Here is a 24,578-nt window from a genome sequence, read left to right on the forward strand (position 1 = left end):
CGCTGACAGGTTTATTTGGTTTCCAAAATAAAAAAAAGGGCTTACAAATATCAGTCAGGGGAAAATGACTAAGAATCTAAGAACTGCAACGTCAATGTATTCGTCAGTACGGATGAAGGCAAAACTCTACCCCCCGTCACACTGGAGCCACAAACAGGCTAACTAACTAAGTAGCATATTTAAGTAACGTTTTAGCAATCATACTGGCACGTGTGGTAAATACGAAAGTCCTTGAATGCAGCTACAGTTATCGCGTGTTTTAAGCTTTCGCGCGATGTTATGACGCCAAACACGCGGAAGCTGTTTACGTTACTGGACGTTCATGGTAGCATAGCTGGCTTAATCGCTTCTGGCGAAAACTCCGACTTTTTTCTCAGATTAAGTGTTACTAATAGTCAGTTATAAGGTCTTTTATGTAACTGATCAGAATGGGGAAAGCAGATTTTCTCTCCCCCAAGGCCATAGCCAACCGGATAAAATCCAAAGGTCTTCAGAAGTTGAGATGGTATTGTCAGATGTGCCAAAAACAATGCCGAGATGAGGTGAGACGTCCGTTAAATCAGTCTTGTTTCGCCTATTTGTCGTTGTTGCTGGTGTGTTCACGTTGTTTGTGTTTGTTGGCAGAACGGCTTCAAATGTCACTGCATGTCAGAGTCCCACCAGAGGCAGCTGCTGCTGGCCTCAGAAAACCCGAACAAGTTCATGGACTATTTCTCCGAGTAAGTTCATTTATGGCTGTGTGTGTAGCTGCAGCGTGACGAGGAGGAAAACACGTCAGTGGTCTCCTTCAGATGATAGAGTTCATTCTGCTTTCTTTTTCCGCCAGTGAGTTCAAAAGCGACTTCCTGGAGCTGCTCAGGAGACGTTTCGGTGAGTCCGGACTCCCCACGTTTTAGCCAGATGTTCTGACAACAGCAGCACTGAAAACTGTTTCGGTTTGTCCTTTTCTCGTCTGCAGGGACCAAACGAGTGCACAACAACATTGTGTACAATGAATACATCAGCCACAGAGAACACGTCCACATGAACTCCACTCAGTGGGAGACTCTCACCGACTTCACCAAGTGGCTGGGCAGAGAAGGTAAGCGGAGGTTGTTAGCGTCCACCTGTTCACGTTTCCCCCCCATTCACAGTGATGTGAACACCTGGGAAGGGAATTTCTCTAACAGATGTGTGGTGCCGATCTTTAAATCCTTCATGCAGTATCACGACCTGTATGATGTATCAGATCCTTTGAAAGCAGCTGTGAGCGATGACCACGCTCAGTGACCACGATGAGGTCACTGAGCAGCCGCTGAAAAATGAAAATTAACAGTGAAGCAAAAAATCAGGATGTCAGCATTACAGAGATGGATTGTGGAGCAAAAAAGTTTTTTTTTGTTTTTTGTTTTTTTTGAAAAATATAGAATTTAAGACACAATATTTAGAGAGCAAACTGGTTGAGGAAAGAAGGATTATTTTTTGTGTTTGTATTAATTTGCTGAACGTTTCTGCTAGGTTTTTGTAAGGTTGACGAGACGCCCAAAGGCTGGTACATCCAGTACATCGACCGCGACCCGGAGACCATCCGCCGCCAAGAGGAGCAGGCCAGGAAGAAGAAGCACGACCTGGACGACGAGGAGAGGAGCGCCAGGTTCATCGAGGAGCAGGTCCGCAGAGGCCGCGACGGCAAGGAGTCGGACGTGAGTATCGGCGAGGCAGACTTCGGCTTCGCACGTGTTCAGTTTGTCTGAAAAAGATCAGGATTAAAATATTTTTGTCACCTCGCAGGAAACTCCGGTCTACACAGATCTGAAACGTGAGAATGAAGAAGAAAAAGGTAAGTAAATAAAATAAAACTGCAAGCAAACACTATAATTTTCAGATGTTGGTCTCCTCTGTGGGATATCATAAGGAGTTAACATGTTTTGTCCCGCAGTTGCTTTCAACCTTGGCGCCTCTTCGTGTGTTGCCGGTCCTTCCAAATCGAGGTACAGAAGTCTGTGTGCAGGTTGCTTGTTGTTCTGCTGCCTAATTATCAAGCAGCCAGATGATGGCAGGTCCAATTCTTCTGTGTTTCTGCCTCCTTGAAGTTCTGCCCTGGCTGCTAGCGCTCTCAAATCAGCAGCGTCGTCCACCAAGAGGAAAGACACGTCCTCCAGTTTAGACTCCAGGGAGGAGAAGAAGAAGAAGAAGTCTGCTCTGGAGGAGATCATGGAGGTAGAGGCCGATGGAGCCGTCTTCTGTACGTGTCTGCATCTGTTCCAGCTGAGTGTTCTGAAAGCAGCTGTGATGCTTTTGCTTTCGCTCAGATGGAGGAGAAGAAGAAGCAGCAGCAGCAGTCGACCAGAACAGACTACTGGCTGCAGCCTAACATCGTGGTCAAAGTTGTCACCAAGAGGCTGGGAGAGAAGTACCACAAGAAGAAGGCCGTCATCATGGTAACGATGCTGTGTACTTATTTTGGGTGAGAGTATGAGCCAGTTTCCACCTGGTATTGACGTGTTGATGTATGGGGAGAGTTTCAACATTCCCTTGACAAATTGCTCGGTTTTGTGAGTTGTCGTGTTTGGAGAAACTTGATAAATTTGTGAAATGCTGTCTGTGACAAATTCTTATTTATTTGGACCTACTTGTAAATTCAGCAAATATTAAACATTCATTTATTTCTTTCCTTGTGTACATTTGTCACATACAGTGTTTTTTGTGACTTGCTTATGTGCTTATAGGCTTCTGATCACAGGTGAAGAAGCTCGTTAACGCCAGGTGTGAACCGCCTTTACGTTTCTGTGCATGTGGGGAGAAGAAGGAAGACAAGTTGCTTATAACTGTGTATGTTATTGCTGTAGGAGGTGCGAGACAAATACACAGCAGTGGTGAAGATGATCGACTCCGGAGACAAACTGAAACTGGACCAGAATCACGTAGAGACGGTCATACCTGCACCAGGTGAGCCACCAAAAGCATTCAAAGCCTCATAACCTGAGAACAGCAGAGTGCTGAGCATCAGCCTGATGGCCGACTCGAGGCAGAAACATCTGCTGTCTTTTCCCACCCACCTTAGCATCTTGTGGTCAAACTTCCTGCAGGTAAACGGGTTCTGATCCTGAACGGGCCGCACAGAGACACGGAGGCTCTGCTGGAGGGAATAAACGAAAAAGATTTCAGCGCTACACTCACACTGGACTCTGTGAGTATCCTCCAACACACACCCAGAAATACTGTCAGCCTTTGGTTTATTACCTACAAGACGTCTGTAGCTGCCTGTTGACCCCTCTGTCAACAGTTTAGGGGGTCAGTTCACCCAAGTTACAGAAAGCACATCTTTGGATTAATTTCCTCAGGTTTTGTTCGAGAAGTTAGCCGAATTCACCTTTATGTCGCGTGCTTTAACATACGTTTGAGCTGCAGCCATCACTGAAGTTCTTCTCTCATCGTCAGGGTCAGCAGAAGGGGAAGAGAGTGGACGTCGCCTACGAGGACTTCTCAAAACTGGCCTGAACCAACACAGCTTCCTGTTTAAAGCTCAGGCAGTCGTTCAGCTGCGGGACTCTACTGTGTCAGAGTTCAGAGCACTCAATACCTTTAGGTTATGGACAGGAATAACCCAGTACCAGGCAGTGTAAGAACTTCTCCAGTCAGACAGTACCTGTACTGAATTATTTTTGTACCCAGATCAGTTTTGTATGGTTTTGTTCCCAGCCAATCACTGCAAGCGTTCTTTGATTTAATGTGATGTGTGATTGGCCCACAGCAGCAGCAGCAGCAGACACAACCCATACAGGCTGCGGTGAAGCGGAGTGCGATGTGTTTGACAGAGTTGGTGGTTCAGTGTGCCGAGATATCAAATGAAATACTTTACTAGTGTTAGTATCTGGAAATGGTACTGACATCATTCATTTGTTAACAATACCCTGTACACACACACATCCCATAATGCAACTCCTGTGAGGTATCACGGAGGAACTTAGATTTGTCTTGTTTTTTTGTTTTTTTTTTTATTTTGTATTGATGTTCAAGTTGATCTTAACATTGCAGGTTTTCTCCAAATAAATTGATGAAAATGACTCCTGGTGTCCTTTGGAAAACAATTAGGAAACAAACATTTTTCATTTTTAAGAGAAAAACTGAAATGAAGCTGACGCTGAAACATCTTCACGTCTTCTCCTGTTTCTTCTGTCTCCAGTTTTTCACTCGCTCTGACTGAATGGGGGTCATTTTGTGAAGAACCTCGCTGAGCCCGGGAATTAAAGGCATCACAGGGTGCTGGTGTGTGTGTGTTGTGGCTGCTCAGAACGCCTGCAGGAAGCTGTTGAGATGTGGGACGATGTAGTCGGTGTAGTGGCCGTCGATGAAGCCCTTCCCGCTGTTGTGTACGAACCAGCAGTGGACGTTTGAGCCGCGCCTTTTATCAAGCCTGTAGTCCTTCTGCCAGCCCCTAACACACACACACACACACACACACGGAAGAGTTTAATGTGAAATTATTCAGGGATAAGTTTAAGACGAGACATGTATGTGAAGGCGTACCTGGTGACGTGCAGCCTGTTGCTCTTCACCTCCATGGTGGCCTCCCTCTTCAGGGGGTCGACTCCTTCGTGGATGTCGTACACACTCACCTCAGGCTCTCTGGAAAACTGCCCTGAGGGGATCACACACACACATTTTCAGCTTCAGATCTACCGGTTCAATAGGACCAGTGCAGGATTAGGCTGCGGTTTAGTTTGTAACTGACTGAACTCAGGACAATCGATAAAAGCATCTCTCACACTCCGTGAAGGATGCAGTTTACGTTTAATGGCATGGGAACTGGAAACTGCTGGGTCAGAAAATGGTCAGATTTCACATCAATATTCAGATACCAAGAAAAAGAAGAAAAAGCCCTGAAACTGAGCATATTTTTAAAAGCAGTCAAATCGTGTATTTCTGAAAGACTAGCGGCAGCGAGTTTGCTGGGCCTGGACAACAAAGGTCAGTTTGAAAACCTCCCAAACAACCTCCCAATCTACTTATCAAAGTCAGTGTGGATGTTTGGGAAAAACTGCTGCCTGCGTGTGAACTGCACTGACGTTGGTTCAAAACATTGTGTCTTGGCAAACAAATATAATGACGTCATTAAATTTAGATTTTCTAGATCCAGTAAATGACAAAGATGGCCTCCCTCAGGAACCTCTGGGTGAGTTCCAACACGTTCCTGACTATCACAGAAGCAACCACATCACTCCACAGAGACGTACCAATGAGTCCATGGACCAGAGGGGAGTACTGGTTATCGTTGGAAATGTAGATGCCGAGGAAGTCGACGTTGACCGGATGTTTCTTCCACACACGGTGAAGTAGCACCATCACCTGGATGTTGTTATTTATCATGATGGAAACATGGGAGTTCTTCACAATGGAAATCCTCACACTGAAACACAGAAACGTGAGACAAAATGACTCTGATGTCGAGTCGGGGGGAGGCAGACGCTGCAGTTAGAGGTTGTTACCCATCCTGGGTGATTTCAGCCGTGGTCCCCCAGGTGAAGGAGTGGTTGTTCCTGCCGTCGGTCATGTCGATGCTGACGGTGCTCACGGTCACGCTGATTCCATCGGGCTGGTAGTACACTGATATGGTGCCAAAGTAGGTGCTCAGTTTGTTTTTGTGCATCTGCTTGGAGCCAATCAACTGACCGTTCACCACCAGACCTTTAGGACAGGAGGGGGAGGGTCAACCCATCGAGCACGAGGTCACGCTTTATTTGGATATTCATTTATCTGGGGTAAGCTGAACTGAAAGTAAGTCCCTCAACAAGTCAGGTTTCCTCATTCACTGAAGAGTATAAATAAATGCCTTAAAAACAGTAAATGTCATGATTAATAACATATCTGATGTTAAAATGCAGCACTAAGTCCAGAAAAGTCTGTGCCAAAGCGCATCAGCACAGGAAAAGATGGTCTTTCCCAGTACCTGTTCCACTGTCCGACACCAGGTTGAGAATGTGACCGGGTTTGGAGTCGATGTTGAAGCAGACATCCATGTTGCTTCTGGGCAGGTGGACGATGAAGTGAGGGTCGTTATCCACTGGGAGACACATGGTTCACTTTTAACACAGCTGGTAAGGCTGTCAGGAATACACGTCAGCAGGTGTGTGAGTGTGTGTGTGTGTGTTACCTAGGTTGACCTGCTGAGGCAGGGCCCACTCCTCTGGACCCTTCTCAGCCTGACTCGGCGGGGCCGGAGTGGTCATCTGGACCCAGGGCGGAGGCTGGTAGACAACACGGACCGGAGCCAGACCGGAGGACGCCAAGCCTCCTCCTACTCCTCCTCCTACATACACATGATGTAGTACGAAGGTGACACAGGTGTGGATTCATGAGCATGGATGATGGAGCAGCTGTGACCTTAGAGGTGACTCATCGCTCCAAGTTCATGTCATTCATTATTTTGTTATGGTTTTCAAAAAGAGTTTTGGCATCAACCTTTAAGAACTGGTTGATCCGTTATAGTTAGTCAAGTTTGTTTGTTGCTGATAAATTTTCTCCCTTTAATTTTCATCCTTTTCTGCGTACTTATCTGTTGGAGCAGAAATCTGTGAAAAGCATTCGGATCTCGCAATCGGCTTACAGATCTCTCAACGTTAAATTCAAACCAGACTCCATAATAAAACTGAGTTTAGATCAGTCAGCACTAAAACGGCGTTATCTTCTGTCAGGCACCTGAGCAGCAGCCATGCTTGGGGTCCTTCGGGGAGTCAGCCAGCAGCCTCTCTGTGGCGTCCTCGCTCTCCACCAGCAGAGCGGTGAGAGGAGTGACGAACTGATGCTCCACCGCCAGCGACATGATCCGCTGGGTGATCTTCCTCTTCTTGACAGCTGTGGGAGCCAGAGACCTGAAGGGGACACACAGCACACGGTGCAGCAGCACGCATTCGTCATGTTTGTAAACAATACTGATTTTTGAAGACGGTTTCTCGCTGTGTGGTGTCAGTGAATGCCTCTCACCTTTCAGAGATCAGCTGTTTGATGGTGATGTAGGCCCACATTTGTCTGGCGAAGCCTGTGAACGAGTGCTGCTGTTTGGCCAGCTCTTTGTCCAGCTCGGCCATGTCAGTCTCTGTCTCTAAGGTAATGTCCAGGCCGGCCTGTGGGGCGGGACGGGACAGAGGACATTGGTAGTTGAACATCATCACAATGTTTGTTTCTGCAAAAGGATCTCAGTCACAGACGTGCCGACGGCGTAAACGCTGGTTGTGTTCGTCATACTCACAGCAGACGCGGTGGTGAAGCTGGTCAGGGTGTTGCTCTCAGACGGCAGCACCTTCCCGGCCACCACCAGCTCTGAACCGCTGAAGTACTTATCGAAGCGGTTCTGGGTGAGGTCCGACACTGAGTCCTCCGGGAACTGAACGGTGATCATCCTCAGCAGAGGAGAGGACACCTGCCTGTAAAATGTCTGCAGCGGGACAGAACAGGACACTTAGGGGGACATAGATGAAGCTTCGGGAGCTTAACCCTGAACTCTATTAGATTTTTTCGGATATTTTAAAGATTAATTTTGATATTTTTCAGCCTGGACCTGAGCTGTTTCAGATGGTTCAGATTTTTGGACGAGTTTAGAAAGGAAACAGATGAGTTGTTGTCCTCAAAGTTTTCATACCCGTAGCTGCTCTGCAGCATCGTGGTTGGCGTAGATCCTCTGAGCCATGCCCCTGTTCTCCGTGGAGATGCGTTCCAGGAAGTCATAGTCCACGTCGAAGCCGATGCCCAGTGAGAAGAGAGAAAACTCCTCCCTCATCACCCGCTTCACATTCTTCTGGATGGTGCTGAGCTTGATCTCACCTACAGAAATATTAATCACAGTCAATCACAATACTGTTTTCCAATTTAAATTTTCTGTCTTGCATTTGTGTTTTCTGCCTCAGGGCCACCACACTCTCCAGAGTAAAAAAGCTTTTAAAATGTAGCCGAGTCAGTCAGGCTTACCCACAGTGGGGTCTCCATCAGACACCAGGATGATCATGGAGACCGAGCGAGGGTCAATGAGCCCCTGATTGGATGCCCTCACCAGCATCTGAACTGCTCTCATCAGTGCCTCATTAATGTTGGTGCCTCGGGTCAAAGGTCAGCAAAATATAGTCACAAACAGGCAGATGTTTATGTTCAGCAGGTGGTCGGAGCAATCAAACATCTCTGAGCCTCCTTAAAGAATAATATTTGGTCCTACCTCCGTTGGGCTTGATGTTCTGGATGTATCTCTTGGCGTCTGCGATCTGAATGGAGGAGCCGGGCACAAGCTCTTCGCTCCAGCAACGCACGTTGTGGTTGAAGTCGATGATGCTGAAGTGATCGTCCATGGTCAGGTCGTCCAAAATAGCCTGCATGGCCTCCACTGTCTGCGAGAGAAGTTTGGAATTAGACGCACTCTGCAGAACGACCACACGGTGGCAGTGTTTCACAAAGGAGGGGTGAAGGGAGGAGAAGGATGGTTGGAGGGATCAAAGTGCACTGAACTCCATCCATGTAAACAACTGCCGCTTACTTGCTTCATCTTGACTCCCCACATGGATCCACTGACGTCAATGACAAACACAATGTTTTTAGGAAGAGGAGAGAGGTTGGAAGGAGCAAAGAACTGGACAAAGTGGCCATCCGAGACCTGGAAGAAACAGATGAAGGTTTAAGGGATCATCTGTTTTGGTTGCATCCAATATTAAGCACATTAATTAGATCCATAACGTTATTTATACAGCACCTAAAATGCAAAACACAAAATATCAGTAAAAATAAACACAGATAAAGAGAATAACAGCAATAAAAAAAGGCCTAAAAAAGATGACATCACATGAAAGCATGTATATAAAAATGGGTTTTCAGATACAATTTCCAAGAAGTCTGGACCAGACGCACACACAAGCTTTAAAAGTGATCAGTAAAAGCTCAAAGCCAATTCTAAAGTGAACAGGGAGCCAATGGGGAGAAGGCAGGACTGTGGCGGTGTGATGTCGTCATATGAGTGAGTGAGACCTGTAGTTCCCCGGCATTGCTGTCCCTGGTCACATCGTATCTGACGCTAAAAACGCCGTCTATTGCGCTTCCGGTGCAGTTTTCACACTTCCTCTGCTGCTGTAGGTTGGGCTTGAAGACAACGTGAGCCTGGGGACACAGAGACAGTGAAGGACTCAACTGGGTAGACATTCAGATAACAAGAGAGTGCATGGTTGGCACTGCAGCAACATGATACATTTCTGTGGCGAAGAGCTTGCATTAGGAACATTAGGTGGACCATAAACGCCACTTGGCAGAGAGACTTGCATTCTGGGTGTTTTCCAGTCTTACCTTGTCTTTGGTTGATGTAACTTTGATCAGATCTGCAAACTGTGCTCCCAGGGTGCTCATTGTTTGTACCGTGGAGATGCCCTTCGGCTCAAAGATGTACACATCCACCTAAAAACAGACCGGGTCAGGGATGACTGCGAGACTGCATGCAAGCAGGAAAATGATTCAAAATGATTTCATGAATCTCTTGCCTGGAACTGTGGCACCAGCCTCCCGGGCTGCAGGTACAGTGAGTGCTCATAGAAACCCAACTTCCTGTGCATCATCTCCTGGTAGTGGAGCTCAAAATCAATGTTACTACCAGGAGGAACGTGGACTTCTGTCTTAAAGGTCTCCATGTCCTGGGAGTTAGCCCTGCGAAGTGGAAACATGTCAGTCTGTACGGCCCTGCTGAGCTCCACAGAGGAGTGAGAGGTTTAGAGGTCCTGGTCCAGTACCTGACGATGCCTGCCGCCTTGCCCCTGGCTCTGGCCTGAGTGTACAAGTTCCTGGCTACGGTCTTCTCCTTCACCGAGCCCACAAATGTTATCCCGTTCACATTCCTGCAACAAAAAGTGTGACGTTAAACCTCTAGAAGCTGCATTTCCTTGGCTGTGTGCACTGGGTGAATCTGGGCTCACATCGTGAAGTTGGTGATGAAAGCTCGTTTGGGGATCTGCACGTTGAAGCCGATGCTCTGGGCTTTGGAGCCAGAGTTGACCACCGAGCTCCTGACGGTGGTGTGGGCGAAACGCGACGTGATCCGACTCTCCACCTTGTAGCTCTTGACGGTGATGTCATCTCCGCGGATGGCCTGTGCAGGGAAGGAGTGAGCTGGATGTTAACCTGGACGGATGAGGATCTGGGTGCTGAAAGTTACACATTTCATTTTCATGATCACAACTCGGTCGGTCTCAGTCTTGAGGGGGTCCTGAATGTCTTCAGGCCTGGACTGGTGATTTTTAACATGCATCCAGTGTGTTTGCTTTAGTTTATTGGAATAAAATGTTTGTAAACACAATCTTCTGCTAACCAAGTGTTCCTGAACATGTCACAACCTAAAAATTAAAACTTAAGTGAACTTAAGCGTTAGGTTTCAACATATCTTTTGCAGAAAATGCCAACATTAACCTTGTAATTGTGTTCGTGGAGCTAAAAAGGTTGCATCTCTTCAATAGCAAGTTGAAATCAGATCTTGTCACACATTATATAAAGACAAATATAGGCCAAAGAAAGAGAGACAAAAAAGGATTCAGAGCAGGATTAAGTCAAACGAAGTCAATAACCCGTCAGTCATGGGAACCTCTTCAAACAGCAGCATATTGACTATTAGATAAGGTTAAACTCTGCCACAGTGGAGAGGATCCGAACAACAAGAGGACAGTCATACCTCAAAGTCTTCCTGCTCCTCGCTGGTCAATATCGCTCTCTGAAACACACACACAAGTCGTCAGCTTCACACTGTCTTAATCAACGCTCTGACAGAAGGCCGTGCATCGCAAACTGCTGTTATTCAGAGGGATTACAGTCAGGATCGGAGTCGCTTCGATTTTACGATGCAATCAGTGAGATGCCTTTCACAGATCGATCGCTATTGCAACATCAGACAGAAAAGCAAACCTGCAGTCCACGCTTTCGTATTATACAATCAGACACGTATATAAATAGGAAGAGTCAGGTTGCTGGGAGGAAGATCTCACCTTGTGTCTGTCCCGATGATCCTGTAGATGCGACTGGTGGCAGAAAGAAAATTAAGATCAAAACCAGATTTAAGCCTCAAGTAAAGTGAGCAAAATATGAGTAAATTCTTCCACAAAAAGCTGCTTGCATTTGTCATGATTGAAATCAAATTTAGACGAGGGCAGAGTTTAGATTTAATTTCAAAACTAATATACACACACAAGAAAAATAATGATGAAAATCACATTTGACCATCAAGCATAATCAGAAAAAAAAATCTGTATTTTTTTCTGCAAAAGTTCAGCAAGTACTTTCATGTGTTTTTCACATGATTTTAATCAAGTCTAGACAAACTTAAGAGATAACAAAATGTTACCTCTAAGACATACAAAGACGAGATTTAAATTGAGTTAAAGGGTAAGAGTCACTGCAAGAATTTATTTCAAGAATGCATGCATACAATAAAAGCTCCCAAATGCCAATGTGATGAAAAAATTAAGTTTTTCTCTTGGAATTTGAATTTTTTAATTCACTTCTCAGTTTAAATCAGGTGAAAGTCCCATAAAAAGTTACAAAAATATATTCTGGCTGCCCTCCCATTCATAAATCACAAATAATTTGATTCTTTTCCTGGTTTAGGACTGACATCCGTCCAAACGTTCAGTCAAACTCCAGCCTGTACATTAAAACTTGCACTAAGAGTTTTTGAGCCTCCGACTCACCGTCTCTTCCTCCCATTCTCCATCGATCACGAACTCGAAGCAGCGGCCCTGTTGGAGGAGCGCGAGCCCCAGAAGCAGCAGCAGCAGACGCCTCATGTTTCCAGGCCTGTTGGTTCAAACACACATACCCTCACACACACACCCACACGCTGGACGCTGGGAGACAGAAGGTCCTGCTGCAGGGAGAAACACAACCGAGCTGAAAACTGAAGGCTGAAATCCACTGAACTGATCGACTCCTGGCCCCAGTCAATATTTGTTGTGTTTCATGTAACCCAGAAAGAAGAAGGAAACTTTGAAACTTGACCTGCAGTGTGGGCAGGGTAAACAGGACACATTTGACCCATTCACAGATGAAACAGAGGGTTCACGTCACACAGATCTGATACAGAAGCCACAAATATCATTCTGATGTGTGTGTGTGTGATACTGAAGTGAGAGTTTTTCTCCTTAAAGAGCAGATATGGTTTAGAGAGAGAAACATTTTCACCACTGTAACACTGTGGTATTGCAGAACTCCAAAATGTCCATAAGATGGCGCCAAAGTAGGCCTAAACCACGTCTCCTCAGTCACCACGCAAGGCTAAATGGTGGAGATTTTTAAGTTGTATATTGTAAAAAGTTGGATTACATCTGTGAACTGTTGCAGTAAAAGAAGAGTAGATTGTACAAACTGTGATTTTAGATTATTATCAACCTATGAAAATAAAAAAAATGAGCCATTACTATTTCTTAAACTCGTCTTGTAAACAATCTGTGTCAAAAGTCCCCATCTCCTGCCAGCACCGTGCAGTTTCCTCCACCTACAGGCTCTGTCAGAAACATCCACGACCACCTCCACCTCAGGATAAACAACAGGGTTCATGTGAGCCACCTAATGGCGGTTACGGGTAGCACATGGAAAAGTCTTCTTTCCAAATTCCTGCCGGGAAACGAGAACAGTCAGCGCAGACGTGATGAACACAGAAAATACATTTTTAGAAGAAAATAAAGTAAATTTAGCACATAATGTTGTTCTCTGCTCCCACTGTGGATGTTTAAACTCATTTGAACTGCTGCTTGTAGCAACTAAAGCCTCTGGGATGCAGATGTAGTACGTTAAATTTGTTCTTGAATAAATGTTCTATTTTATTCGGGGTTTAAATGATAAATGCAAAAATCCCCACACTCCCTGGAGGCAGCAGAAGCGACCCTGTCAGGGCAGGACTGAGGACCGTGCAGCGGGAGGGCGTGCGCACACCCCTCTGTCTGTCTGCTCACCCTCATCCGCGCACACGCAGGCTCGGATAGGAAATGTCCCACTTATGTCTCTGAGTTTCACCGGAGATGAACGGCAAGATGCAGCTGCTGCCGCTGCTGCTGCCTTTGCTGACGCGCTTCAGCCCGGCTGTACTGGGACAACTGGAGGAAAACCAGTTTGGAGACGACTTCGATTCCGACTTAGCAGACTTTGATTTGGACATCGTAAGAGATTTGAAAGGCGATGCTGTTGCACATTGTGGTGTTTGGATTTCATGATCTGACTCGTTTTTTTTGTGCACGCACAGGCGCCGCGCAGGGTCCCACGGCAGGTGAAAAGCATACTCTCCAAGGTACAGTCAGATTTATCCCAAAGATATGAAGCTATTTGAATATTGTATACGTAGTCTGCTCGTGTTCCTTAAATGTAATTGGCTTAGCGTCCTAATATAAAAACTAGCCCATATCATTTCAAAGACTAACAAAGAGAATAAGAATTTTAAGTTGTTTTAAATGAGAATCAGAGTCCTGTCTTCACGTGGTGTCTTTTGAGCGATCATTTGGCACATAATACCAACACCGTCTACTGTGTCCGTAAAGATTATAGTGACCTGATCTCCCTGATATTAAGAAAAAACTTTTGATTAAACAGAACTTTTATTTGTGACCTTAAACGCATGACCCAGTTCGAGTTATTTGGAAACAATCCGTCATCCTAAACTTGCTGCGCTTGGGCGTGACGCACAGGAGGTCCGCCAGGCGCGCAGACGTGCCAGAATCTTAGTAATGCAATCTTAGCTCATGGGAGCAAATTCATCGGCTTCACTTTAGCTTTCATAGGGAAATTCGAGTTTTGTTTTTTAAAGAAATATCACGACTAATCAGAAATAAACTGTAGGATTTGAAATATGCACAGCAGAGCTGCGTAAAATCGTGCCAAACGGGCGTTCATAAGCAGTCCAGGTGGCCCAGGGGATGTTTGGGCGCTGGTCCGACAGTGACGGTGCTCTGTGTTTCCTGTGCAGGAGACTAAACCCCACATCCAGGAACTCTCCATCAAGACCACCATCATCTCGCGCTACGCCTTCACCGCGGTGCACTGCGCCATGCTGAACCGGCACTCCGCCGCCGCCGAGGGCGTCTTCCAGTTTCAGATCCCCTCCAACGCTTACGTCTCCAACTTCACCATGTAAGAGAGGCGGCTCACGTCTAAGCGAGACGGTCAAAACATCATCTGGATAAAAGCTGGGATTGTAGTGTCCTCGTGCCGCAGTTTGCGGGAAACATCTTTAACATAATCCACACAATCCGGACTTTTAAAAGTGATTGTTAAATATGTCAGTTTTCTCTCACCCTGATTAAAAGTATGATTTGACAACTGATTTCCACACTTAGAGACCTCAGAGAGTCTCTAAGAGTCTGGAAGGATTTATGATGTTTCTGTTTCTATGGAGCCAAGAAAGGGTGAAAACCTTTATGCTGCTATTAACACACACACACACACACAGAGTTCATTCACGAGCAGGGCTGTTAATGGCAGCATTTTGTCCATGGATTCATGCCTTTTGTGTGAGAAAACCCCGTTGAAACGTGACAATGGCAGCCCTGAATATGAGCGCTTGTCTAATGCTCGACCTTTGACCCCGTGAACCAGGATCATTGGAGGGCGCGTCTACCAGAGCGAGGTCAGGCCGAAGGAAAAGAAGGTCAAACAGGAGAACGGCAAACCCAAGAAGAAAGAGACAGGTGATGCAAGGTAAGAGAAGCCCGAGTGTGTGTGTGTGTGTTTCGGTATGTGTGTGGTCACTCCTGTGGTCTGCCAGGCTAATTGCACAGCAGCACTCACTCCCTCTAATGTTCCTATTTTGCAAACAGAGATTGATAATATCCCCACTAAAACATCTTTCACCACAAGTGGGCAGCCACAAAGAGTGAGTGTGTGTGTGTGTGTGTGTGTGTATCTGTGTGTGTGTGTTTGAGTGTGTGAGTGTGACTGTGTTTCGGTATGTGTGTGTCTGTGTGTGTGTGTGAGTGTGTGTGTGTGTGTGTTTGAGTGTGTGCGTGTGTGTGAGTGTGTGTGTGTGTGTGAGTGTGTGTATCTGTGTGTGTTTGAGTGTGTGAGTGTGACTGTGTTTCGGTATGTGTGTGTCTGTGTGTGTGTGTGTGTGTGAGTGTGTGTCTGTGTGTGTGTGTGAGTGTGTGTGAGTGTGTGTGTGTGTGTCTGTGTGAGTGTGAGTGTGTGTGTGTGTGTGTGTGTGTGTGTGTGTGTGTGTGTGTGTGAGTGTGTGAGTGTGTGTGTGTGTGTGTGAGTGTGTGTGTGTGTGTATCTGTGTGAGTGTGTGTGTGTGTGTGAGTGTGTGTATCTGTGTGTGTGTGTGTGTGAGTGTGTGTGTGTGTGTATCTGTGTGAGTGTGTGTGTGTGTGTGAGTGTGTGTATCTGTGTGTGTTTGAGTGTGTGAGTGTGACTGTGTTTCGGTATGTGTGTGTCTGTGTGTGTGTGTGTGTGTGAGTGTGTGTCTGTGTGTGTGTGTGAGTGTGTGTGAGTGTGTGTGTGTGTGTCTGTGTGAGTGTGAGTGTGTGTGTGTGTGTGTGTGTGTGTGTGTGTGTGTGTGTGTGTGAGTGTGTGAGTGTGTGTGTCTGTGTGTGAGTGTGTGTGTGTGTGTATCTGTGTGTGTGTGTGTGTGAGTGTGTGTGTGAGCGGACTCGTGTGAGTCTTGAAGTAAGCTCATTCCTCCAGAGACACAGACTGTCATATAAATCTGCGACCCCAGAAGTCACATGTGGAAGAAGTGACCTCACGTTTCCTGCCGTCATGTGAAAAGTGACATTTGATGGGATGAGATTTGGTGATTCAGTGTCTCCGTCGTAAAGGACAGAGCAGAGGACGATGAGGACTGAGCTGAGACTGGACAGAGGCAGCACTTCATGAGTTCACCACTTGGACAGTTCAGCTCGGTGCTCCACCTCTTCCCTCCCCGTAATGTTTCATATTTGATCCAATGTTTGTCCTTTTTTAAATATTTTTTACTGTTCACAGATGATTTTTGGTTTGATCATGCACAAACACAGTGATATACAAAAAAGTGAAGTCAAAACATCTGGATCGCCCCCTGGTGGCTGGCTGCAGTGCAGTTCATAAGCCCCTCCCCCTCTCTGTTAGCAGATGGGACAAACTGAATGGGACATGAGTCAAATAAATTGTTTTCCCATGGACGATTCTGTCATTTTACTAACATTTAGTTTATGGGAACTCTAACAAAAATGTTTTTCACAGAGTCAACTCGACAACCATGACTGACACGGGCTGACACATAATAACTGAAGTTTACAGAATTTTAGCCAACAAAACCTCCATTACCGACATGAAAGTGACCTTTTCTCACTGTGTCCTTACCTCTCTTCTTCTCTTCCAGTCCTGAGCCGGAGGTGGAGGTGTTCAGGATGGCAGCCAACATCCCCGGTCGGAACCGGGCCGTCTTCCTGCTCACCTACGAGGAGCTCCTGCAGCGACGGCTGGGCCGCTACGAGCACGTGACCAGCCTGCGGCCGCTGCAGCTGGTCAGCCGCCTCAGCCTGGACGTCACCATCGTCGACCACGCGGCCATCACGGACCTCCAGGTGCTCCCGCTCCGCAACAGCAGGAGCACCAGTGCGTCCAACGCCGGGTCGAATGCACCTAAGACACCAGGTTTTATTATTTCATCTGTTTATTTCGCTACGTTGGCTACTGGAGCCGCTGGACTAAATCCACTTTTAGGTCACGGGCGCTAAGTTTATTTCAGGGTTTTGATCATCAGCCAGCCAAAACACAAACACACTTTGTGTCTTTGTGTTTCAGCCAAGCCCGAGCCTCCGGTCACCACTGTGGTCAACAACGAAAAGAACGTCTACAGGATCACCTTCAGCCCCAACATCGTCCAGCAGGCCAAGATCAGCACCAACGGCCTCCTGGGAGACTTTGTGATCCGCTACGACGTGCAGAGGGACATGGGGATAGGAGACATTCAGGTGAGGGCACACGTGATGCCACCAGCAGCAATCGTATGATCAAACTTCACATGACTGAGCAAAGCTTGTGATGAAAGGAAAACAAGAGAGCGAAAGAGCTCAAAAATAGTCTTCATATTTTGCATGTGTGAGCACAAAATTCCCTTCCAACTACACACACACACACACTCATCCACCCACCTGTTAGTCATTCATTTCTCTGGTTTCCTGCCACCACAGCCGATCTGCTGCCAAACTCTTCTGTCTGTCTGTCTGTCTTCAGAACCAAACCGTGTTTTGACGATCACGCACACCTTCTGCAGCCCATCCCGCCGCCTGTCGCACGTCTGTAACCCTTCTGTCTTTTCCAGGTTTTAAACGGCCACTTTGTCCACTACTTTGCCCCCAAAGACCTTCCTGTCGTGCCCAAGAATGTGGTGTTTGTGATCGACACCAGCGCCTCCATGCTGGGGACGAAGATCAGACAGGTAAAAGTCGTGCGATCTGTGGATGTCTAACAAAACTGTTGTGAAGTTACGGCTGCAGGAACGTGTGGCCCACTTCTCTGTACGGGGTTTATTGTTTGTGTGTTTTAGTACACTTGATGAAGATCCTGTTTACCAGAAGTTTAGGCAATTGCATCTAATCATTGTTTTGAATTTCAAAGTTATATTTTCACCGATGGTCTTACTTCCGACGCAGAGAAAGTTTCCCAACTTTTTTAAGCTGCTCTGGATCTGAAAACTGACACCCCACCTCCTCACTCCCACACTGGAATATCAATATCAGACCCTTTCCTCCATCTGCAATAGCACAAATAATCCCCCCGGCTGGCCGGACTCGGAGCTGATCTCTGCAGCTGCCGTGAGCGGGGAGTGCAGCCACAGAAAAGAAAGAAGAGAAACCGAAAAACAGACTTTCAGCGAGAAAGAAAAAGTGGACACATAAAGCACAAGGCTGCGCTGTGAGGGAGGAAGGTCATTGTCTATGGGGTAATGGAACTTTCTAGACAAGTGCACCCTCGACCCCTTGATCCATCCCCCCCGCCCATCACCAGCCCCAGCAGGCTGCAGGAACAGAGCAACAAGTGTGTTTTGATGTGGCTCCACAATAGATGGTTTCAGCGTAGGTCAGTCTGTGGCTCTGACCGCTGCTGTATACAACCCATATGGACGTCTATAAACCCCTCAGGGCCAAATTATACATCACACCCACACTCTGCTGCAGAGGACAGAAGAATAGGAAGATCTTTCTCAGCCTACGTACCTCTGTTTGTCTGTTTCCTTGCACTGACACCTTAAATTAAAAATTTGCAACAAGTGAGTGAGTGCGTCCCTTCAAAGGGTCTGAAGTCAAGTTTCATGGTTAAAAGGTGTCGGTTAAAAGGTACGAGCTTAAATCATCAGCAAGCAGCCAAAACTCCACCATACTGACACCACATCTGACAAGAAAACCAAACTAATTTGGGCGAAAATATAATTTTCTTGAAAGAGAAAGAAGAAAACAGACGCAAGGATTACACAGTCAGTGTTTTAAGTATAACAGTGACATATGGAATCCATTCATATGTTACTGGGGAGACTGAAAGGTGTGTGACCACAGTCAGCCTGTAGAAAAAGGCCATTTTCAGTTCCCAGTAAGTTGATGGATGACAATGGCAAACTTTCTGACACATCTTTGAGTTTTCTAAACTATCGGCACCACCCTCCTGGGCTCCATTAATGGGTGGATTGTGTGAGACAAACACAACACAGCTGGTCACGGGATTGTGCGTTTCCAACCGCTGCAGCTCTGGTTTTATAACACAGTCAGCATGGCTGCACCTCAGAGACCGTGACCACGTCGTGCATCCACACAAGAGCTCTCATGTTAGCCGTTTCTTCCTCTCTCAGACTAAAGATGCTCTGTTCACCATCCTGAGGGATCTGCGACCGGACGACCGCTTCAACTTCATCAGCTTCTCCAACAAGATCAAAGTTTGGCAGCCGAACCGTCTCGTGCCGGTGACGCCTCTTAATGTCAGAGACGCCAAGAAGTTTATTTACATGCTGCCAACCACTGGAGGTGAGACATTATTATCGTTATGGCTTACCTTCTTCAGGTGACATTAAGAAGCACTTGACTCTTGTGCAACATGTATGCATGTTTAAGTTTTATTTATGGTTCACTGAAGACTTGAAGTGCACTATGAGGAACATGAATACAGATTTTCTGGTGAAAACGTGGTGGTGATAATCTGTCACGGCATCTCCTCACTGCAGGAACAAATATCGACGGTGCCATCCAGACCGGCTCTTCTCTGCTTCGGGATTACCTCTCAGGCCCTGACGCCAGCCCGAACAGCGTCTCCCTCATCATTTTCCTGACAGACGGACGGCCCACGGTCGGCGAGATCCAGTCCACTGCCATCCTGGGGAACACTCGCTCGGCCGTGCAGGAGAAGTTCTGCATCTTCACCATCGGGATTGGGAACGACGTGGACTACCGGCTGCTGGAGCGCATGGCTCTGGAAAACTGTGGCATGATGAGACGCATCCACGAGGAGGCCGACGCCAGCGCGATGCTCAAAGGGTAAGACTGTGCTTTGTGATCATTGATCTTCCAACTGTGGCCAGAAGTCAGTCAGTGTCAGCCTAAAGCTTATCATTAGTAAGACAATATCATTATTACTTTAAACAATTTTTGTCAAATTTGCCCTTCATATCTGCACAATTCACCTCTTGCTGAGCAATTAGCCCTCCTTAATCCCTCCCCTCTACGCCCCTGACACGTCCCTCCATCTTTCATCGAGCTACGAGGGAACGGAGGCCGCAAATGTGACGGTGCTGACAACAGACCTCTTTAATCAACTTCAGCATGTGACAGCCACAGACTACAACAGCCAGCCTCTTTCTCCTTCAGAGTTTTTCTTCTTCCTGTCCTTAACACACAACCTTCGTCTCCCTTTCTCTTCCGCACTCGCACTCACAAGGTGTTTGTTCAGCTCAGCAGGAATGTGAATGTGACTGAGTACGTACGCGGGGTTAACAGATCCACAGACCCCACAGATAATAGCCTTCGTCCCGCTTGAACAAACATGCTGGTTTAGAAGTGAGGAGGTTTACTGCGGCGTGACAACAAGGAAAGGACACACAGTCACACACACTCTTTTATGAATGTCTGCACACACTCTGAAGTGGGGTGACAGCAGCTTAAAGAGGTTAGATAAGCAGGTTTACGGCCCGGAAGGTGGCTTGTTGGAAGAAACAAGACATTTGATGAAATCTCTTCGAAAACTCACGCAGAACTCACTAAGAACATTTTTGATAGTCTGGAGGTTCTGGAGACTACAAGCAGACACTGAACAAACAAGTGCAGGTTTTCCTGATAAGCGTCCTCTTGTTGGTTGTGTGAATAATGATCATCTTGTCTGAGAGGAAGGGGTGGAAATACCACTGTCTGACCTGGAGACGGTGGTTTGCATCAGCTCTCCTCCTCGTCCTTCTCCTCCTGGTTTATTTTAGCCATGATCGTCTATCTAACCTTATTGAATGAGTTTTGGTTAAGTTTTTGAACTATTGTCAGTTGAGGGTTGCTCTACACTGCGGTTACTTAACACTGCTGTACCCGTTCAGCTGCAGTCATTGATGTCTCCTCGTCCCTTTTTAGGTTCTACGATGAGATCGGAACTCCTCTGCTGTCCGACATAAGGATCAACTACACAGAGGACTCAGTCCAGTACGTCACTCAGCATCTCTTCACCAACTACTTCAACGGCTCTGAGATCGTCATCGCCGGCAAGCTGACCAACCAAAGCGCAGAGTCGCTTCACGTCCAGGTCACAGCCAGCAATAACGACAAGAGCATCATCCTGGAGACCGATGTTCCACTGCGGCAGCGACAGACGGAAACTGAGAAGCATGTGAGAGCAGCCACAGCAGCAATGGCGACTGGAGCGAAGGCTCCCGGGTCAGGGGCCACACAGGGATTAGGCGTCGTTTTGGGTGCCATAGCAGAAGACTTTGTGGAGCATGTGTGGGGTTTCCTGAGTGTCAAGGAAGGACTACGGTCGCGGCTACGCAGCCGAACCAGCAAGGAGAGGGAGGACCACATCCAGCAGGCCACCAATCTGTCTCTGACCTACCACTTCCTCACTCCCCTCACCAACCTGGTGGTGGAGAAGCCTGAGGTCCTGGCTGATGGCACCATGGCCCCGGCACCCACCATCGCTCCAGCTACTGGTGAGGCTGTCTCAACCACCAATGAGCTACTAGGCGACACAGAGGACGGAGAGCCTCAGACACCCAATGGGAAGCAAGGCAGCCAGACTTCATCTCTGAGCAATATGATTGGTGAGGTTGAGCCCCCTTTGTTTGGTAGTACAGGGTGTCTGAAAAGTCTGCTACCACAGGTTAACTGAGCAGTAAACAAGAAAGAAACTGATGTGAAGTTCACCCACAAGTTTGAAAGAATCCTCCAGTAAATTCATTTTAAGCTTCAGATACTCACTGTGGTTCGGTAAAGTAACTATAGAAACTAAACCTCCTAAAACCGCTGCTGCACCTTCAGCACAGTCACATGTTCACATTTCTGCCAAAACATGCCTTCTGTTTGTTGCTATAGTTGACTGTTCACTTTTGTCACACACGACTGTTGCTGACCTTCAGACACAAACTTTGCAGGGCCAAATTTCAAACCTAGAAGAAGTGATAGCGGTTTCTGGAAACTATTCCAGACTGTATAACCATACAACGCCTCTCCAACAGATAATGCTACTCATATGGAGGACTCGTACAAGGAAGCATTAAACGACGGTAGCCCTCCGACTCGTTTCAGCAGATAAATATTCTCTTTCTTGTAGGTAAAGCCGAGAGGAGACCAGCCAAGAAATCCGTCACCATCTCCAAAACATCAGGTGAACCACATCCTCTCTCTCATGAAAACAGTTGAACCGTTTCATCTGATAGCCTCTGAAGCCTATATATACTGTAAGCACAAACGCAGTGGTTATGAGGCTCCATAAGGAGGACTTGAAAGAGCCGAGACGGGACAAATACAGTAGACTCTCTCTCTGTGTGTGGGCGGCCTGTAATTTGGATGTTCGTCAGACGCTGATAACACAGGCAGCGAGGGGTTCAGGGACGCCTCTGAACATGACCTGCAGAGAGGAAAGAACACACAGGGTCTAATTGAAATACCAACACAGGCACTACGTGGCACTTTAAACATGCATGTGCGTGTTTGCAAACACACGCACGCGCTGTGGGAGACTGGGATGGAGTTAAAAGATGAAAAGTGGATGTTAGTGCATGTGTTACAGTGAAGAGAGGGAGCCCATCAGAGGCAGTTAGCCAGGGCTAATGACCCCGTGATTACAGCTGCTCTCAATTCATCACTCATCTATTCATCTTAGCCGGTTCTCACAAGGCTGAGGAGACGCCGGCTAAAGACGCAAACCACTTGGAAACCAGGTGAATCAGAGCAGCTACTGGTCGGTCACCGTTTCAGCACCAACACTTTGATGTGCACATGTGCGATAGTCACAATGTGGAATGTCAGATAAGGCAAACTACCTCAAACACGCCCTCCTGCTACAGCTTCGGTTTGCAGCTTGATACAAAAGGAAAACTCTTGTGGTTCTCATTTTCCATCACAAATCTACAGCAGAATTCTGTCTGACATAACTGACTCTGATTAAAGGGTTCTTGTATACTCAGAGTTTGTTGCTGCACACACAGCGAGTGTGTGACCAGAGGTGTGACCTCGGCATCAGAGCCCTTTGTAAAGCCTGAGTCGCAGTAGCCAAACCGAAGCCTCCAAGAGAAGAAGCTCCGAAGTTCAAGACGTATTAATTCTTTCCAAATAAAGCTATTCAAATCAACTGGCAAAAATTCCTGTATTTTATTTTATTTATTTACTTTTTTGAACATTAAGTCTTAGTCAGTGTCAAGACGTAAAAAAGACTTATGATCCTTCCTGGTTTATACATCACTGGTTTTCCCTGTCACAAAGTAAACAAGCGAATCATTTCTCTCTAAGCCTTTCAAGCAGTCTTGTTACATTCCTGATTGTTGTCATGTGTTGTTGAAGGCCCTGTTTTCTCTCTCTGAACCTTTAAACTCCCTCAGCGGACGGTGACCCCCACTTTGTGGTCGAGATCCCTCTGAGTAAACTGACCGTTTGCTTCAACATTAACGGTGAGCCTGGACACATCCTGCGCCTGGTGTCTGACCACAAGCACTCAGGTAAGACTCAGAACACAGCACTGAAACTCTGATTTCACATCAAGCTCTACATCTTGGTCTTTTCTGTCACCTGTCGCCAGGTGTGACGGTGAACGGGAAGCTGATCGGCGCCCCGGCTCCACCAGGCAGCCACAAACAACAGCGAACATATTTCAGCACCATCACCATCGTGGTGGATCGTCCCAAACGCGCGTACATCGAGGTGACGCCAAAGAAGGTCATCCTGGACGGGCGGGACAGGATGGTGCTGCCCTGCCACTCCACAGTTGCGGTGGACAGCGGCGCTTTGTCGGTGTCCATCGTGGCAAAGTCTAACGTGACCGTGACGGTCGGAGGGGACGTCAGCTTTGTGATCCTGCTGCATCAGTACAAGAATCCAGCCGCCTACCAGAGGGACCATGTGGGGTTCTACATCGGCCAGAGCAAAGGGCTGTCGCAGCACTGCCACGGCCTGCTGGGTAGGTGACAACAAGCTTTGATTGTGTGCTCACTGAGGACTGGACAAAAGATGAATCCCATCATCATTTGTCACTGAACAGCCCTAAAAGCTCCACAATCAGCTACTAGTCGATTCTAAAAGATGAGAGACATTAACATGTTTGGAAACAACAACAGAGAGCTCATAGCTGTGAATGATATTTACGAATTGGGCTTCCGATCTCTGGGTTGTATTTGTTTGAGTGCATGTACGAACGTCTGCAAACATACGTTTTTATGTTAAAACATACTGTTTTCCCTCTGCAGCACAGTGCTGGACAAACAGACCCAAAGCTGATTTTCTTTAATCGTCACATTTTTGACTACTTCACAGATACTGACTGGCCTTTGAAGACAGTCGAACTCTGAGTCTAAAATAACTTCTGCCTGACTTCCAGGTCAGTTCCTGTATGAGGAAGTGGGCCTGACAGAACTTCCTGCACAAGGAGACACGAAAGCATCTCCCGTCCTGAAGGTGAAGGACCGATCTGTGCCGGTGGTTCAGAAGAGCAGGAGGATCTTCAGCGGGACTGAGAACGTGGACTGCTGGTTCGCCCGGAACAACGCAGCCAAGCTGATAGACGGACAGTACGAGGACTATGTGATGTCCCACATGTTCGACACCGGGGACTGGCCCCGCGGGACCAACAGGGTATGAGATGATGTGTCACTGTGGTTTTAGTCTGTTTGTATCACATCCTAACAGACTGTTTGCCAAACCTTCACATTTCAGTTTTCTTTCCACCTGCAGGCTCTTCTGAATATATTTTTTTACTATTTCTAATGAAAATTAAATGTATTTTAATTATATGGTTGGTATTATGTTTTTATGTTTTGTAATTTTGTAATTGTAAATAAAACACTTAAATCCACATTTTGGGCTTGTTTTCTGAGACATGAAAGCACATCACATGTGTGCTTACACGTGTGTTTTTCCCACACGCCAAATATGTATGTCAACACGCCTTAAAAC

General features: G+C 46.8%; 3 protein-coding genes across 3 annotated transcripts; 2 read left to right on the forward strand and 1 right to left on the reverse strand.

Moving 5' to 3' along the window:
* The first annotated feature begins 7 nt into the window (after window positions 1-7).
* On the forward strand, window positions 8-4,046 carry kin (Kin17 DNA and RNA binding protein). The gene is made up of 12 exons (XM_046379628.1): window positions 8-542; window positions 625-719; window positions 827-870; window positions 959-1,081; window positions 1,498-1,682; window positions 1,771-1,819; window positions 1,919-1,970; window positions 2,073-2,199; window positions 2,292-2,420; window positions 2,829-2,928; window positions 3,069-3,169; window positions 3,421-4,046. Exons 1-12 carry the CDS (start codon window positions 429-431, stop codon window positions 3,478-3,480), a joined length of 1,179 nt encoding a protein of 392 aa, XP_046235584.1. The 5' UTR covers window positions 8-428; the 3' UTR covers window positions 3,481-4,046.
* On the reverse strand, window positions 3,818-11,938 carry itih2 (inter-alpha-trypsin inhibitor heavy chain 2). Its single transcript, XM_046379618.1, has 21 exons — window positions 11,679-11,938; window positions 10,977-11,009; window positions 10,667-10,705; window positions 9,918-10,090; window positions 9,735-9,839; window positions 9,489-9,651; window positions 9,298-9,405; window positions 8,986-9,114; window positions 8,501-8,617; window positions 8,186-8,354; window positions 7,945-8,070; window positions 7,619-7,800; window positions 7,229-7,414; window positions 6,964-7,103; window positions 6,679-6,851; window positions 6,134-6,289; window positions 5,930-6,043; window positions 5,469-5,667; window positions 5,217-5,389; window positions 4,510-4,621; window positions 3,818-4,417 (listed from the first exon to the last, which is right to left on the reverse strand). The coding sequence occupies exons 1-21, from the start codon at window positions 11,772-11,774 to the stop codon at window positions 4,270-4,272; spliced, it is 2,841 nt and encodes a 946-aa protein (XP_046235574.1). The 5' UTR covers window positions 11,775-11,938; the 3' UTR covers window positions 3,818-4,269.
* A 1,001-nt stretch (window positions 11,939-12,939) lies between these two features.
* On the forward strand, window positions 12,940-24,436 carry itih5 (inter-alpha-trypsin inhibitor heavy chain 5). The gene is made up of 14 exons (XM_046379692.1): window positions 12,940-13,142; window positions 13,226-13,270; window positions 13,943-14,106; window positions 14,572-14,673; window positions 16,331-16,605; window positions 16,756-16,925; window positions 17,276-17,392; window positions 18,797-18,968; window positions 19,166-19,475; window positions 20,553-21,235; window positions 21,745-21,798; window positions 23,012-23,128; window positions 23,209-23,586; window positions 24,004-24,436. The coding sequence occupies exons 1-14, from the start codon at window positions 13,005-13,007 to the stop codon at window positions 24,261-24,263; spliced, it is 2,985 nt and encodes a 994-aa protein (XP_046235648.1). The 5' UTR covers window positions 12,940-13,004; the 3' UTR covers window positions 24,264-24,436.
* Window positions 24,437-24,578: the final 142 nt, after the last annotated feature.

The sequence above is a fragment of the Scatophagus argus genome, chromosome 22 (assembly GCF_020382885.2).
Source record: "Scatophagus argus isolate fScaArg1 chromosome 22, fScaArg1.pri, whole genome shotgun sequence".
NCBI lineage: Eukaryota > Metazoa > Chordata > Actinopteri > Scatophagidae > Scatophagus > Scatophagus argus.